General features: G+C 35.2%; 3 protein-coding genes across 3 annotated transcripts; 2 read left to right on the top strand and 1 right to left on the bottom strand.

The window, feature by feature from the left end:
- Positions 1–514: 514 nt before the first annotated feature.
- MONOS_6224fu6225 (uncharacterized protein) lies at positions 515–6,399 on the top strand (the record flags this gene model as incomplete). Its single annotated transcript, XM_067876441.1, has 1 exon — positions 515–6,399. The coding sequence occupies one exon, from the start codon at positions 515–517 to the stop codon at positions 6,269–6,271; it is 5,757 nt and encodes a 1,918-aa protein (XP_067728874.1). The 3' UTR covers positions 6,272–6,399.
- MONOS_6226 (Replication factor C subunit 1, RFC1) lies at positions 6,325–11,820 on the top strand. The gene is made up of 8 exons (XM_067876442.1): positions 6,325–6,572; positions 6,634–6,736; positions 6,833–7,334; positions 7,481–7,636; positions 7,875–7,987; positions 8,134–8,245; positions 8,444–11,241; positions 11,371–11,820. The coding sequence occupies exons 1-8, from the start codon at positions 6,402–6,404 to the stop codon at positions 11,568–11,570; spliced, it is 4,155 nt and encodes a 1,384-aa protein (XP_067728873.1). The 5' UTR covers positions 6,325–6,401; the 3' UTR covers positions 11,571–11,820.
- Positions 11,821–11,857: 37 nt separating this feature from the next.
- Positions 11,858–14,022, bottom strand: MONOS_6227 (putative 26S protease regulatory subunit 10B). Its single transcript, XM_067876443.1, has 8 exons — positions 13,779–14,022; positions 13,600–13,711; positions 13,356–13,542; positions 12,992–13,264; positions 12,767–12,883; positions 12,504–12,588; positions 12,354–12,359; positions 11,858–12,186 (listed from the first exon to the last, which is right to left on the bottom strand). Exons 1-8 carry the CDS (start codon positions 13,984–13,986, stop codon positions 12,002–12,004), a joined length of 1,173 nt encoding a protein of 390 aa, XP_067728872.1. The 5' UTR covers positions 13,987–14,022; the 3' UTR covers positions 11,858–12,001.
- Between the last annotated feature and the right edge of the window lie 2,539 nt (positions 14,023–16,561).

Below are 16,561 nucleotides of genomic sequence, written 5' to 3'. Positions count from 1 at the left end.
ATTATTTTGTTCTCAAACTTAATCCTCGGATAAATGAAAAATTAAATGAATATTTTGTGCAAGATTAAAATAAGAAAAAATATTTCCTTTCATTTTGATAAACTATCCAAGAGAATGATTACATTTCAAGAACATTGTTTATGTTTTCATTCATTCTTTTTGAAATTAAAAAGAAATGAAAAAACTCCATTTGTTCATGAACAAATAATTAATGCAGATTCCTTCAAGTCAGCGGGTGGTTATTTGATTGGTGATTCAATTTTGAATTATAAAATATGATGAAGGAATTCTCACTTCTTTCAGTATAATATAAATTTGATTTAAAACTCTCCTTAAGAGCCATTACAAATTTTTTTTCTGAAAGTTTTTGAGAAATTTTTGCCCAATAAATTTGTTGCATGGATGACGATTCATCTGTATGGAACTTATATTTTTTTACTTTTCATTCCTATTTTTAATTTTATTTGTGTTTAATATTTTGATACATTCCAAAATTTAGTTGTTTCCAGATTCCATGGAAGATAACTCAATACAGATGGAATCGAACAAAGTTCTAGAAAATAAACGTTATGTTCCTCAACAAAAGACGGATGATGACTCTGACAGTCTATTTAATAGTGAAAGTGAAAGTGATTTTTCTACAAAAAGAAATTTTTCAACTTCTTCTGAGCAAAGAAAAAATCGTCAAGACTTCAGACTTCCATCAGCAAAAGATCTATTGAAGCTAATGAAAAATTCTGGAAATCATTTTCAAGTTGACAATCTTTTTAATTTGAAAGAGATTTCATTAATTACTTCACTCATCAAAAAAGAAAGCAAAATGCAAACAAAGAAAAAGAAATCTGAGCCTGACACACAAAGCAAAAATGAGAGTCAAAAAGCTTCGTCAAATGTAAATTTTATTTCAACAAAAAAACCTGAAGGGTCAACCATTCTTAAAGATCACAATTTTTCCAATGTTTCAGCACAAGAAAAAGTTTCAGATGAAAGTCCATCAACTCCGACAAAAGAAAACACTCCAATAGTTGTCCAGACAATGATAATACCAGATTCAACCCAAAGCACCAAAGCCTTTTCACTTACAAATTCCAACCAAGATTCAGAGAAAAACCTCACAAAAACGCCAACCATCAAAGAAACACCAAAGCATCCAGCAGCTTCTACACCACTGCGCAGCGGTCAAGATAACTTGCAATCACAATCGCAAACTCAACCACAATCACTTTCTCACTCACATTCGCATTCACGTTCTCTTTCTCTTTCTCAAACACCTTCTCAAACCCCTTCTCAAACCCCTTCTCAAACCCCTTCTCATTCTCCCTCTAATTCCCAGCTATTAACCCCTTCTTTAAACTACGAGACCGGTTTCCTGCCAAATCTCGCTCTTATTCCTCCAATCCCATCAGAGCTGCCTCTTTCTATGCCTTCTTCTCTTTTGTCCTTTTTGGCATCGCTTTCTCCACCTCAATCACCATCTCAGTCACCTTCTCCTTCTCCTTCATCTTCTGCTTCATCATCATCATCTTCTTCTTCTTCTCTTTCTCTTTCACCTTCATCATCAACATCTTCTTCTGCTTCTTCCTCATCTTCTTCATTGCCTTCATCGTCTTCTATGCCTTCAAAATCGAAATCTCCAGTTGAAAAGGAGAAAGCCAGTGAAACATCAGAAGAACGTAAATGTGCAAGTTTGACTGATCAAAATGAAAAGAAACAAAATGAGATGATTTCTGGTTCTTCTTCTTCTTCTTCTTTCACATCTTCAACAGCAACAATATCATCATCAATTTCTTCTTCTTCATCTTCTTCTCCTTCTCCTTCTCCTTCAGACTCTGCTTCTGCAGCAGTTGCTGCTCATTCTCTTGCTTCTGCTATTCCATGTTCTTTATCTTCCCTTCCTTCTTCTTCTTTTTCTCCTTCTCCTTCTCCTTCTTTAACGCCTTCTCCTTCCATCTCTCCCTCTCCCTCTCCCTCTCCTTCCACCTCTCCCTCTCCCTCTCCCTCTCCTTCTCCTTCTATTACTCCTTCACAAACCATATCAAACTCTTCTACACTAAATTCAATTCAAAATATATCTCATTCTTCATCAATGGCAAAAACATCATCATCATTAGCTTCTTCTTCTCCCTCTTCTTCTTCTTCTTCTTCTTCTTCTTCTTCTTCAAAAACAAATAATAATAATAATGATTGTTCATCTCTTCCTCTTTCTTCACATTCTTCTGCTTCTTCTGCTTCTTCTGCTTCTTCTGCTTCTTCTGCTTCTTCTGCTTCTTCTGCTTCTTCTGCTTCTTCTGCTTCTTCTGCTTCTTTTTCTTCTTCTATAAATTCGTCATCATCTTCTTCTCTTTCTTCTTCTCTTTCTTCCCCTCCAAAGCAACGTCCTTCTGTTCTTCCACCTTACACAGCAAGAAATCCATTTGAATCGCCTTTGCCTCTTATTCCTAAGACTTCTCTTCATTCATTGCAGAATGAAACAGAAATTGGAAAAGAAAAGAAAGAAAAGAAAGAAAAGGAAGAAAAGGAAGAAAAGGAAAAGGAAAAAGAAAAAGAAAAAGAATCAGAAATAAAGCCAGAAAAAGAAAAAGAAAAAGAAAAAGAAAAAGAAAAAGAAAAAGAAAAAGAAAAAGAAAAAGAAAAAGAAAAAGAAAAAGAACAAAAGCAAAACCTTAAACAAGAAAAAATTCAAGAAGTTAAAAAATCATCTTCATCACCTTCATCACCTTCATCGCCTTCTTTTTCTTCATTATCACTTTCTTCTTCAAATCTTTCTTCGTCATCACCATCATCTTTTTCTTCTTCTTCTCCCTCAAAACATCCCTCAAACTCCAACCAACAAGATGTTTCTCTATTTTCTCCTCAAAAAGTTGCAAAACCTTCTTCTCATTCAACTTTGATAGATCGAATTTCTTCTTTCTTTTTGGACAGCATAAATGAAATACAGAAGGAATTTGAAGGGAAAAATGGAATGAACAAGGAAGGAGAAGAAGAAGAAGAAGAAGAAGAAGATGATGATGATGATGATGATGAAGGAGAAGGAGAAAGAAGAGGAGAAAAAGGATTAATAGAAGAAGAGAAGGAGAAGAAGGAAGTGAAGGAAGAAGAAGAAGTGGAAGAAGAAGAAAGAGAAGAGGAGAAGGAGGAGAAGGAAATGATAGAGGAAGAAGAGAAAGAAGAGAAAGAAGAGAAAAAAGAAATGGAAATAGATGAAAATAATGAAAATAATTGCATATTGAATAACAACTGCATGAATATGATGATGATAACAACAAAGAAGAAAAAGAAGAAGAAGAAGAAGAAGAAGAAGAATATCATAAATCCAATTTTCGACCGAAAATGGAAGGAAATGAAGAAGCAAGAGGAGAAAGAAGAGATGGGGAAAATCGACAAGATGCAAACAGAAGAATTGGCGAATGAAATTTTCACGTTTTATAAGCCGACTAAGTTTGAGTTTGAGAGAGTGGAAGATGTTGTGATTGAAAGAAAGAGAGGGAGAGGAAAAGGAAAAGGAAAAGAGGAAGGAAAAGAGGAAGGAAAAGAGGAAGGAAAAGAGGAAGGAAAAGAGGAAGGAAAAGAAGGAAGAGAAAGAGAAGAAGGAAAAGATGAGAAAGAAGATGAGGAGGAGGAAGAAGAAGAAAGGAAAATTCCATTTTGTTTGATGCTTGATGAATCAGATGAAGATGAAAGGGAAGAAGGAGAAGAAACTTTTGATAATAGTGAAGATTTGGAAGGAGAAAGAGAAAAAGAGAAAAAGAAAGAGAAAAAGAGAGGGGAGAAAGGAGAGAAAAGGAATAAAGAAGAGAAAGAAGAAGAAGAAATAACAAATAAAATCGATATTGAAAAGGGAAAAGAGATTTTATCATTTCTTGAAGGTTATAAAGCAGAATGCAAAGGGAAAAATGAAAATTTGAACGAACTTCTGAAAGATGCTACAAAACTTACAGAAAACTCTTATTTGTCGAATATATCGAAAATACCAATAATAAAAGAAATTGAGAGAGAAGAAAGAGAGAGGAAGAAAGAAGAAGAAGAAGAAGAAGATGATGATGATGATGATGAATTCAATGATTTTTTGATTGAAGAAGAAGAGAAAGACGAAGACGAAGACGAAGAAGAAGAAGAAGAAGAAGAAGAAGAAGAAGAAAGCAATAGAAAGAGGAGGTTCAGAAGTGAAATGTTGATTGATGAGCTGTGTGAAGTAAATGAATCTCCTTTGACGATGTTTCGTGCCTGCAGAATGAATGGAATGTGCTTTGATGGAGAAGGAGAAGGAGAGGAAGAAGGAGAGGAAGAAGGAGAGGAAGAAGGAGAAGGAGAAGGAGAAGGAGAAGGAGAAGGAGAAGGAGAAGGAGAAGGAGAAGGAGAAGGAGAAGGAGAGGAAGAGGGAGAGGGAGAAGAAGGAAGAGAAGAAGAAGAAGAAAAAGTTGTAGAGATTGAAGCTGGAGATGAAAAAGAGGAAGAGGAGGAGGGAGATAAATTGAAATCTGAACACACAAAAAGAACAAAGAAAAAGCAAATTCAAAACAGTTCAGCTGAAAAGAATGCTTTAACAGCAGAAAACATATCTATTTCTCCGGATATGCCTCAAATTTCTCCGAACATCAATCAGACAATCGAAACTAGCTATTTAACAAGAAAATCATCTTCAATCTCAAATTCTTATCAAAACACGAAGAAGAAAAATGTGAAGGATATTGATAATAAAAATAATAAAAAAGCAACAAAAAATAACCAAAAAATAACCAATAATAAACAAAGCTGCAAAGTCAATCTTCCATTCAACGTTTCAGCCATTTTCAGTTCAATCAAAAGAACTCCCTTTGAAAAGCCGTTTTTGCAAAGCCGAAAAGCTTCTTTGAAGTTTTTTGAGCAAATTTCATCGACAACATTTTCACACAAAATTAATCCAATGATTTTGTTTTCTCCAATAAGTGGGATGGATTCATTGGATTCTTCTTTATTTGCTTCTTCTTCTTCTTCTTCTTCTTCATTAATTTCTTCTTCAATTTCTTCCTCTTCCTCTTCCTCTTCTTCTTCCTCTTCTTCTTCTTCTTCTTTCAAAAATTTTTCTCTTTCATCACTTCTAACTTCTTTGTCTATTTCCTCTTTTCCTTCGGCTTTCTCCTCAAAAGATTTATTGTCACCTTCATCAGAAAATACAGAAGAACAGAAAAATGATGATAATTCATCAAACTTGACTGATTCTTCATCATCATCATCATCATCATCTTCTTCTTCTTCTTCTTCTTCTTCTCAATCTCCTCCTTCTTCTTCTTCTTCTCCTCCTCCTCCTTCTTCTTCTTCTTCTCAATCTCCTCCTTCTTCTTCCTCCTCTTCCTCCTCTTCCTCCTCTTCCTCCTCTTCCTCTTCCCCTCCTTTCCCGTATGACTTCCTCCTTTCACCTTCTCATCTTGTCCAAACATTCGAAAGCATCCAGCTGACAAAACAAGAATTTCTCACTCAGCTTCTCTGCTATTCTTTCAATCCACACTTCATTGTGAGTCATCTGATTGGCTACTTCAATGAAATCGCTTCTTCTTCTTCTCTTTCCTCTTCTCCTGCTTCTTCTCCCTCCTCCTCTTCTTCTTCTTCCTCCTCCTCGTCTTCTTCTTCTTCGTCGTCTTCTTCATCCCCTTCTTTTTCTTCATCTAACACACAACAGAGAATGAAGAGTCTATCAATTTTAACAGCAGATGTTATGACATTCGAAGAAGCATTCCAGTTTATTTTGAGTCTTCCTCTTCACAACGCCTTTTTGCAGATGTCAAAACAATTGTCTTCTTCCTCTTCTTCTTCTTATTCATTTTTCTCTTTTTCTTCTGCTTCTTCTGAAGTTGGAGATGAAAAAGATGAAAAAGATGAAGAAGATAATGAAAAAGAAGAAGAAAATACTGATTTGATGACGATGACGAAGAAGATAAGTGAGAATCCACAACTTATAAAGAAAGAAGAAATAAACATCAAAAAAGCAGAAAAGAAGAGAGGAGCAATGAAACAGAATATTTCTGCTTCATTAAATTCATTTTCTTCCAATTTCGAAAGTGACAAGTTATCCAAAAGCAAACAAAATGCACAATCATTTTCGTATCTTCCTTCAACAATGCAGAATTCAGAGCTTGCTGATCTTCTTTTTGGAGCAATTAAAATTGCTGCTAAAGAGAAGAACGAGCATTTGATGTTTATCAATGCAACTTTAATCATTGTTGCATATGAAAGAGTTGTAACTTCACTTTTCGAAGGAAAATTTACAAGAAATAAAATCAAAAATTTGACATAATCATGCTCGTCAGATTATACCAAAAAATTGATGCATTCTTTTTAACGATGGACTTTTTTTTTGTTTGACATTTGTGAATGATGATTTTGAGAAAACAGTTTGGTAAGAAAAGCATTCAACAAAACTGAATATGATGATAAAAGGCTTTTTGAAAAAAATATGTAATTTTTCTTCTTTAATGAGCATGATCCTATGCATGTTGACCACTTTCGATAAAATATCAACTATGTTTAAAAAAGAATTGAGATCCCTTTATTTTAAAATGGCTGAAAAAACAAATTTGTTTGACAATGATACGAAGGTATAATGATTTTATAAATATCTCCTTTATTTAATTTCAATTTTTTATGCAATATTTACAGGGTATAGATCTTTCGCGTGAGATTTTACCGAAAAAGCCAAAAGGAACTCTTCCTCCTCTTTTCATGCCGATGACTCCTCCACCTGCTTTGCTAAAGAAAGACAGTTTGAAAGTTTTTAATTATTGTAATGTTTCGTTACGAATGCTTTCTCTTTTTTGAACTATTTTTTAAATTTTTGTCATGATCGATAAATTGACAGGTGATTCGTTTCTCCAAGCACCTCCTCTTCCAAAATCTAACTTTTCATTTTTGAAAGTTGGTGGACCAAAAATTGATCCATTTACAAAAAAGCCTGTTCCTTCTTCTCCAGATTCTTTTTCTGTATCTCCAAAAGAAGAACTTATTTCATCTTTTGATATAAAGCCTGATCTGCATGAACCCCCGCAAGCTTCACATCACACACAAGATTTAAAGCCAGCTTCTAAAACTTATGTGCAACCTCCTATTGCTTCTCCTCCAATTCATACTCCAAAAAAGCCAATTCAACACATCACAATTCAAAAGGATGACAGCCAAGATAGTCAGAGTGATCATCCAAAATCTTATCTCCACCAAGAAAAGCAATCTTCGGAAGTGTTATCACCACGTAAGCAAAAACGTGTTGAGAAGGAAGTTTCAAAACCTTTGAAGGAGAAAAAAGAAACAAAAGAAAAGGAAGAAGATTCCGGTCCTGCTCCAGTAAAGGGCAAATTCAATCCATAGTGTGCTTTTCTGAACGGATTTAACCTTGAATTTCTGAATTTGTATTTGAATTTTTTCTTATGAATTGTCGTAAATGTGTATTTTTGAAAAAATAATACAACTTATTTTCGTTTTTCTGTTTAAAATATGCATTTCATTTCTACAGTTTGGCAGCAAAAAGCCACGGACCTGCGAATCCAGGTAAGAAGCAAATTCCAGTTGGACAGCCAAACTGCTTGGCTGGCTTGCATTTTGCGGTGACGGGGCAGCTGGATTCAATGGGAAGAGAGCAATGCATTGATCTTATCAAACAATATGGAGGGTTTGTAGATGAAGAAATAATTTTTTTTTCAAAAAAGAAAATGAAGAGATTCATTGTGAAAATGGAAAATTGTGAGGATATGAAAAAGGTGAAGAATTATTTTTTTATTTTTTTGTATGAAAAAAGTCATTTACGTTGCTCTTATTTTTGTTGAGATTGATAAAAAAATTAAATAATTATTAATTTGCCCTTTTATTTGAAAACTCTTTGATTGCTGTTTTGATTACTTTTTATACAGAACTGTGCACAGCTCAGTTAGTAAGACTGTCAACTATCTCATCCAAGGGAAGGCAACAGGATTTTCAAAAGCAGAAAAAGCAAAAAAATTGGGAACGAAAGTATTGAATGAAGGTTTGCGAAGAAAACAAGCGAGATCAAAGAAAATTTGTGGTTTTTTTTTACGAGAAAAGTCATTCAATTAAATTTTATCTTTTTTTCATGATTAAACAAATTTTAAAATTCATGTCTTTTTCTTTGGATTAATTTTTCTATGTCAGACGAATTTTTCGACTTGCTAAAGAACAATAAAGCACAAGACACGCAAACTGTGCAAACGCTGACCATTCCACAAAAGCTGATAAAAGCAACAGTTAAGCCTACAGTTGTGAAGTTTGTGTCTCAGATTTTATTTTTCTTGTAAAAATTCTTTTCAATTTTAACTGTTCTTTTCTTTTCTAATGGACTGCTTTGTTTTTAATTGCTTTCACAATTCTAAAAATTTATTCTTACACAATAAATCAAACATCCATTCTGACAATGATTTTTTAAATCACCTTCATCATCCACATCAAATTTCGTTCACTTCAGTTCAAGTCTTTGGGCACAGAAGTATCGCCCCACGAAGATCGCAGACATCATGGGCAATCAGACATCCATTCAGGAGCTGCTGAACTGGCTGAAAAACTGGACACCTACAAAAAGCGCGAAAAAGACAAAGGGAAGGAAGAAGAAAGGCAAAAAGGGAGAAGATGAAGATGATGTGGAAGAAGAGGAAGAGGAGAAAGAGCCTGCAAAGGGAAACAAGCGAAGCAAGTACGGAAAAGCAGTTAGTGAAGCGAATGCAGCTCTTATTTCAGGGCAGCCAGGGATTGGAAAGACAACAGCAGCACATGTTGTGTGCAAAGAAGCTGGTTATGAGGTGTTGGAGTTCAATGCGTCAGACACACGAAGCAAAAACGCACTGACGGAGGCTGTTTCGAATGCACTGCAGTCGTTTACGCTGCAAGGATTCTGGGGTACAAAAAAGGAAGAAAGGCAGAAGATGAAGGAGGAGAAGCAGAAGATGGCGAAGAGAGGAGGAAGAGGCAGGTATGTTGAAGGAGAGCTGGAGGAAGACGACGATGATGAGGACGATGAAGACGACAGTGAGATGTCAGACAGCGGGCGAGTGACTCAAAAGCACATAACTCGCACTGGGAAGAAGCTGTGTGTCATTATGGATGAAGTGGATGGAATGGCAGGCGGCGACAGAGGAGGCATGGCGGAGCTGGTGAAGCTGATAGATGAGACGTCGGTGCCAATCATCTGCATCTGCAACGACAAGACCTCGCCGAAGATCCGCACGCTGCGCAATAAGTGCCTCGACCTGCCGTTCCAGCGTCCGCACAGCATCTCCATCTTGAACAGGATCATCCCCATTCTAAACACTGAAGGGTGTACTGTTGACCGAAATGTACTGGAGACGCTGATCCAGTCAACGGGGGGAGATATCAGACAGATTCTAAATGTGTGTCAGATGTGGAAGGATACTCCAATGGACTATCAGCACTTCCGCCCTAAGATGAAGGCGATGCAGAAGGATGTGGCAGTCACTGTTTTCACTGTCGTGCCGAAGTTCCTGAGTTCGATGAGCTACCACGCCAACACGATCAACGAGCGCATTGACTACTACTTTGTGGACAACGGCATCGTCCCTTTGTTTATGCAGGAGAACTACATCCGCACTCTGCCTGCGTATCCGCTGCAGTACCGCTCTTTGTTCGCTGACCCGCCGATCCACCGGCGCATTCTGCACGAAGGATGGGTCGGGTGCCGGAGAGTGGCGACGGGAAAAGGAGGAAGATTCACTCTGCCGTGGAAGAGAAGCAACGAGAAGTACTTCAGCGGGTTGGATGAGATGGGGGTGAAGAACGAGGAGATGGAGATAGTTAATTCACAGGGAAGGAATTCTCCTTCTTCGCTTTCGTCGTCTTTCCCGCTTTCTTCTTCTCTGAAAGGAGAAAACAACATGAATGCGTTTGAAGGCTCAAGCCCTTACGGAAACAAATACGCTGTGCCTTCCTCTTACTCTTCTCCGTCACACAATTTGGCTGGTTCGCTCTCGTCTTCCGCTTTGTTCGGGCTGGACAATCGCGAGCTGCGGGAAGAGGAGATATTTGCCGCTGCTGCTGAGTCAGTCTCATTTGGCGATGTGATTGAGGCGAAGATCCGCTCTGAGATGAACTGGACGCTGGCTCCGATGCATGCGGTTCAATCGACAATCACACCAGGTTTCTATGTGCGTGGGTATATTCAGGAGTTCGGGTATGGCAAGGACAACATCATCACATTTCCGACAATGATGGGGCAGATGCAGACGATGAAGAAAGGGAAGAGGATGTGCCATGAATTCCGGGTAAGGGCATCGCCGAAGATGATGTGCCCAGAAACAAGGCTACAGACAGATGGGGTGCTGAAAGTGATGCGGTTGAAATCCACTCTTCCACTGATGGACATTGGGAATGAAGAAGAAGAAGAGAGCATGAACAGCCAGAGAGGAGGCAGAGGAGGAGGAGGAGGAGAAAGCAGCTTTATGGAATCAATTGAGGATCTTTCTGACAATGGGCTTGACTCACTTGGAAGCTCTTCAGGAAGGAGAGGAGGAGGAGGAGGGAAAGCAGACAGCACTGCGAGAAAAGAGAGGATTGAAGAGGCAGTGGATGGAGTGATCTCGTTTCTGGATGAGTACAACATGTCTCGTGTGGACTGGGACGATCTGATTGAGCTGACGACATTCAAACAGCTGACAGGAGAGCTGGCGATTCCTGGGCCGATCAAAGCAGCATTCACCAGGAGATGCAATGCAGAGCATGGGAACAAAGTGAGTACAGCGCTGACTGCGCTGGACGCTGTGAAGAATCCGTCGAAGAAGAAGAACGAAGTGTCTGTGGCTGCGATGTTTATTGTTGGTGGTGGAAGTGGGAGAGGGAAAGGAAAATCAGGTGCTGCAGCATCGTCAGCGCTGGGGAGAAGTGGAGGAGCTGGAGCGCTTGGAGGAGAAAGCGAGAAGACGAAAGCAGTTCGGATGAGTGTGAAAAAGATGGTTGCAGCGAGAGTGTTTGGAGGGAAATCGATATCGCCTTTGAGGAAAGTGCTGCAGTATTATGGACTGACACGGCTTTTGGACGCGAAGTGGAGGAAAGAAGATGGAAATGGGGCAAATGGAGCAGGAGAGGAAGAGGAAGATGATGAAAAGAGAAAGAAGAAAGCAAGGAAGGAGAGCGATATTGTGGTAGAAGGGGGAAGCGGAGACTTTGGTGATAAAGAGAATGAAGAAGAGGAGGAAGAGGAGGATGAAGAAGAAGAGCAAGAAGATTTGGACTCAAGAATAGATGCTGTTGTTGAAGGTGTGTTTTCTTTTATTTTTATTTCTTGCAATAATTTGTTTGTTTGCTTGCTTGTTTGTTTGAATATCATTTTAAATTTTGTTTTGAAACTTGTCAAAATATTTTCCATCTATTTCATAAAAAATGCAGGATTCGATGATGAAGAAGCAGGAGAAGAACAGAAAAAAGAACAAATGGAAAGATACAAGCTTTTGTCCGAATTTGGGAAGGAGGAATACAAAGTTGTCAACGAATTGAAAGAAGCAATCGAAAAGTATATGGCTGAGTCAGAATTGCCAACATCTTCAAAGACAAAGCAAACAAAACAAGGAGGAAGAACAAAAAGATAAAGTTAATCTCTCTCTTTTTTTTTTTACATATGTGAAACGCATTTTTGAAGAAAAATCATTTTATTTAATTTATTAATGGAAAGATAGCTTTTTTTTTTAATTTAGAAATTGAAATTTTAATTTGTTTGATGAAAAATTTTCTCAAAAGCAGATTTTGAAAAATAGAGTGTTTGTGAGCATTTGGTTTGGAAATGAGCTTCAAGCAAATAAGAATGAAAGATAAGATTTGATTGGATAAGATAAGAAAAATTGCATTATAATTTTTTAGGTATAAAAGCAGTTCTAAATACTTGCTCAATATTCTTTTTTATTTTTGTTTATTTTTTGAAGTGGAAAATAAAAATAGTTTCTTCAGAAATTATTAATTTCAAAAAAAAAGGGTGTAATAAGGATGAAACGAGAATCTTTTAATGCTTTTTATTTTCATTTCTCTAAACTTTCTCATAATGCAATGTTCCTTCCAGCTTTTTCGTCTCTTCCAACTTCCTCACAGCTTTCATGAAGTCTTCTTGTGTCACTGCATCTCTTTGTGCACGGATAGCAAACAAACCAGCTTCTGTGCAAATGTTCCTCAAATCAGCGCCATTAAACCCATCGGATAACTTCACAATTGGTTCTGAATTATTTGTCATAAAAAAATAAATAATAAAAACAAAAAATAATATTAATGAAGTTAAAAATAAAATTATTAAAGTAAAAATAGGTATAAAAATATATTTCAAAAGAATGTTTGATTTTTTTAATAAATTTTGAAAATTTACGATAAATGAGTAAGAAACACACCAAAATCTTTCAAAGATTTCAAATTTTTTTGCATCAAATCATAGAAGAATTATGACATTTTGTTTCAACAAGTAAGAATGAGAATAATTGATAAAATTAACAAATATAAAAAGCTTTAAATAAAAAAATGAAAATTAAAAAAGATGAAACCGATTTCTCCTATTTTGTTAATTGGCTTTGAGTGAATTTTCAAAATTTCTAGGCGAGCGCTTGCATTTGGCAACGGAATCTCAATCTAGCCAATGAAATATGTATGTTTGAATGAAAATGCGTCAATCGAAAAAAAAAAAAAAAAGTTATTTCATTGAAATAATTGTTAGATAAAAAAGTTTCATAGTAAAAGAGAATAATTTTCAAAAATCATTAGCATTACTATTTGCTTCTATTTCAATGAATCGGAGATTTCGCCAAACCTTTCTATCCAATCGACCAGGCCGCAAAAGGGCAGCATCAAGCGTGTCGGGACGATTTGTCGCCATAATCATCTTCACTTTGCCAAGCGCATCAAAACCATCCAAATGATTCAACAACTGAAAATGTTAAAATTTACATTTTGTTAAACCAAACAGCGGGAAAAATTTAAGAATAATGTGTTAAAGAAAAAATTATGTTATAAAAAATTGAGTTGACAAGCAAACTTCCATAAGAGTTCTTTGAACTTCCCTATCTGAAGATGTACCTTCAGAATTTCTCTTTCCTCCAATTGCATCAATTTCATCCATAAAAATAATGCATGGTTCATGATCTTTGGCATAATGAAACATTTCTCGAACAGTTTTCGCAGAGTCTCCAATGTATTTTTCAATAATAGCAGATGAAACAACCTTTAAAAATGAAGCATCAGTCGTTGCTGCAATGGCTCTCGCGAGAAGAGTTTTTCCGGTTCCAGGAGGTCCATACAACAGCACTCCCTTTTGTTTAATAATTTTTTTAAGTTGAAAAATAAATTTTATTTTAAAAAAAGAAGGGAAAAAATAAGAAAGACAAGATAAAATCGGAAACCTTTGGAGGCTTGACACCAACACGTGAAAATAATTCAGGGTTTGTTAAAGGTAATTCAATAACTTCTCTAATTTGGCGAAGCTGTTCAGATAATCCACCAACATCATTAAATGAAACGTTTCCTGGATCTTCGATTGACATTTTATGAACAGAAGGATCTGTCTCGCGTGGAAGAACTCGCATTATTCTGAAAAAAATCGCAAAAACATTCAACAGCAATAATAATCGGAGAAATATGTCAAACGTTAATGTTGCAAGATCCATTGCTACTCGAGTTCCAGGTTTTAATTCTTCTTTATCTATATGATTTGCGCAAACTACAACATAACGGGGTCCGTGACTTGCCTTCATGATAACTGAAAATATGAAAATCGAAAAGAATTTCAAACATGTCAAGTTTTGAAATAAGAAGAAATATCATACATGTTCCATTTGGAAGCTCCCTAAGGACATCTCCTATCATTTGTCCTGTTGTCTGAATTGCTTTCATCTGTTCCTCAGTTTGATCGAAAATAGTTTTCACTTTTTGAAGGCGCTCGAGTGCGGCCTTTCTTTCTTGCTCTTTTGCAAGATGGTTCATTTGAGCTTCTCTGAATTCTTTAATTGCTTGTTCTCGTTCTGCAGAACTCATTTCAAATTATATCAAACAAAAACAAAACTGATCAATATAACCCATATTCTCTTAAAGAATCTTAGGTGGATTTATAAATATCGTTTGCATGTAATTTTTTCAAATTTTGTTGCTCAAAAAGATTTTTTTAATTTTTGCTTTGCTTTGCTTTCCTTTCCTTTCTTTTTCTTTTTATGAAAGAATAGGAAAATTGATTTTTCGTTCTGAAAATAACATGTTATTCAAGAAATTTCTCAATATCTGTTAAAAAAAATGATATAAAAAAGAGTGCATGATGGATTTCAAATTATTTATTATTAGCGTGTTTTGAAAAGAACAAATGATTATAAGCTTGTTGATATTTGTTCACTTTTTTCATAAGCCTAACAAAAAATAAACTCTTCATTCATAAACGCGTGTTAAGAAGCTTTTCTAAAAAAAAGTCGGGTGGAAATTTTTCTCTTTAATAAGCGCAACTGATTTCTTTCCTATGCTTAGTCGTTGTGAGAACATTTCAAGTAACTTGAATATTAACTCACTCTTTCACCATTTCTTCTTGTTAACAATATGGTTTTCATATAAATAAATTCAGTTTTATGGAAAAAACAAATTAATTGAGCAAGCTTTACCGTGTTTGCCTGTCTTTTCTTAAGCGACGAACAAATAAAATTATGTGTTTCATGAAATTGAAAAGCGAAAGAAGGAGGAGGAGAGGAAGTGGAGGAAGAAATTGAAAAAGATAAAGAGGAAGATGCGATTACCAGTAAAAATGTCTTTTCGTAATTTGTCACGACTTATTTCCAATCTGAACATTTCATAATTTTGTATCCGTCGTGCTTCTGTTCATTCAGTTGAGATGAAAAGCAATGTGTTATTGTCAATCTTATGTTGAAATGAACTTTTTCAAGAAAAGTTTAATTCTGTGAGTCTTATTCCCCCTCATTAATCGATTGAAAATGAAGAATCCGATGATATCTTCACCCATTGTTGATTAGGATCATCGCATAGTAAAAAAAGTTTGATCAGAAAAACCACACAATTAAAAACGATAAAGGAAAAATGATTCATCAAAAATTGTTGGAAACAAAAACGAAGGAGTTGTCCAATTGTTATCATTCATGAAAGGAATGTCAAATTGTGCCAAACTTTTTTGAACAGTCGAATGATTTGCCAAAAGCAGATTTCAATTTGGAGAAGTGAATGTTCGTCTTTTGGAAAGAACAGAAATGAATAATCACATTTATTGGCTATGTTTACCGAAGCACAAAAGCAGCTGAGATGAAATGGAAAAACTTTGGCATTGTTTTGTTGGAAATGTCATAAATGAAGTTTGAAAATAAATTGAAGTCAAATTTGTTTGTTTTTTAAATCGCTCTTGAGAATGTGCTGAAATGGAAGATGTTTGTTTCCGTTGCAATTACATAAATAGCTGAATGAAGATAATCTATCATTTTCTGTTGATAGCATGTAAAATGCACTTCTGGTGAGAAGATTACATGACGAATAATCATTATATTGATTGAACTTATATTCTATTTCTACTCCGACACTGATTTCTTTCTCCTTTGAAATATTTTTCTTTCATAAATGAAAAGTGAAAGATGCTTTCAGTCTCTTTCTTTGTGAAATTTTTAACAATCCTTCTTTTTCTTTTTTCAAGCTGCTGTTCAATTATTTGAAAATATTTTTTCTTTTTCGTTCTCCATCTTCTTTATTTTCATCCTTATATTTTTCAAAAATATTCGCTTTCATCCTCTGTTTCTGTGAAACGAGTGAAGTTGCAACCAATACGCATGCGTTTTTGAATACCATTTTATGTTCAATGTCGAGCTCTCTTCTTTGATTTGTTGCACCTCAATGAAAATCGAACTGCTAAAAATAAAGAAATTTAATAGCTGGGATGCAAAAAAGATAATTGATAAAAATTTGTTTATCACACGCAGAACAATAAAAGGTTTTTATTCTCAAACATACTAATTCTAGAAAAGAAAAAAATACTCCAGATTTTCAAATTTTCAAAAAAAGAAGACAATAGAAAAAAAAAATGAACAAAAATGAACAAATAATTAATATAAACGAATTCTTTCATTCATAAAAGCTTTTTGAACATTTTAGTGATAAACAAACATTATTTCTTTCTCATGTGCAAATCAATATTAATGATAAATAAAATGTTTTGATCATTGCTTCCATATCTTCATTACAGAAAGAATAAATAATTGTTTTTCATTCTTATATCTTGTCAAAAATTCTCATGCGCAAGATGATGGTGTGTGAGCGTATATTCCTATGATTAATTAAAATTTTGATGTTTTGTCAATCTCTTCTTTTCAAAAAATTGAACATTTAATATGAATGATAAAAATCTGTGTGTATTCTGGTCGCTATGTTTTAAAAATGAAGGAGATAACTGCCTTAGAAAAATTTTCCAGTTTGAAGTCATTCCAATAAGCATTCTTTTTTATTGTTAAATTGTTTCTTTTCTTTTCTTTTTGAAGAATTATTTTCTGAGCTAAAAAATTGTGAAAAAGATGAACAAACGCAGAAGATCAAAGAAATAAATTGGATGATGGAAAACATGGAAAGAAAAACATTT

The sequence above is a fragment of the Monocercomonoides exilis genome (genome assembly GCF_001643675.1).
Source record: "Monocercomonoides exilis strain PA203 chromosome Unknown scaffold18-1597598, whole genome shotgun sequence".
Lineage (NCBI taxonomy): Eukaryota > Preaxostyla > Oxymonadida > Polymastigidae > Monocercomonoides > Monocercomonoides exilis.
The sequence above is the reverse complement of the archived record's forward strand: the minus strand, read 5'-3'. Positions and strand labels throughout refer to the sequence as shown.

What these genes read in the sequence shown, in the direction of transcription:
- MONOS_6226 (XM_067876442.1), top strand. Translation starts at nt 6,402, where the DNA reads ATGATGATAAAAGGCTTTTTGAAAAAAATATGTAATTTTTCTTCTTTA. An exon ending in AACGAAAGTATTGAATGAAG is followed by an intron (nt 7,988 to 8,133) that starts GTTTGCGAAGAA and finishes TTTCTATGTCAG; the next exon opens with ACGAATTTTTCGACTTGCTA. An exon ending in AATAGATGCTGTTGTTGAAG is followed by an intron (nt 11,242 to 11,370) that starts GTGTGTTTTCTT and finishes TAAAAAATGCAG; the next exon opens with GATTCGATGATGAAGAAGCA.
- MONOS_6227 (XM_067876443.1), bottom strand. Translation starts at nt 13,986, where the DNA reads ATGAGTTCTGCAGAACGAGAACAAGCAATTAAAGAATTCAGAGAAGCT. An exon ending in TTCAAAGAACTCTTATGGAA is followed by an intron (nt 12,884 to 12,991) that starts GTTTGCTTGTCA and finishes TAACATTTTCAG; the next exon opens with TTGTTGAATCATTTGGATGG. An exon ending in CTGGTCGATTGGATAGAAAG is followed by an intron (nt 12,589 to 12,766) that starts GTTTGGCGAAAT and finishes TTCATTGGCTAG; the next exon opens with ATTGAGATTCCGTTGCCAAA.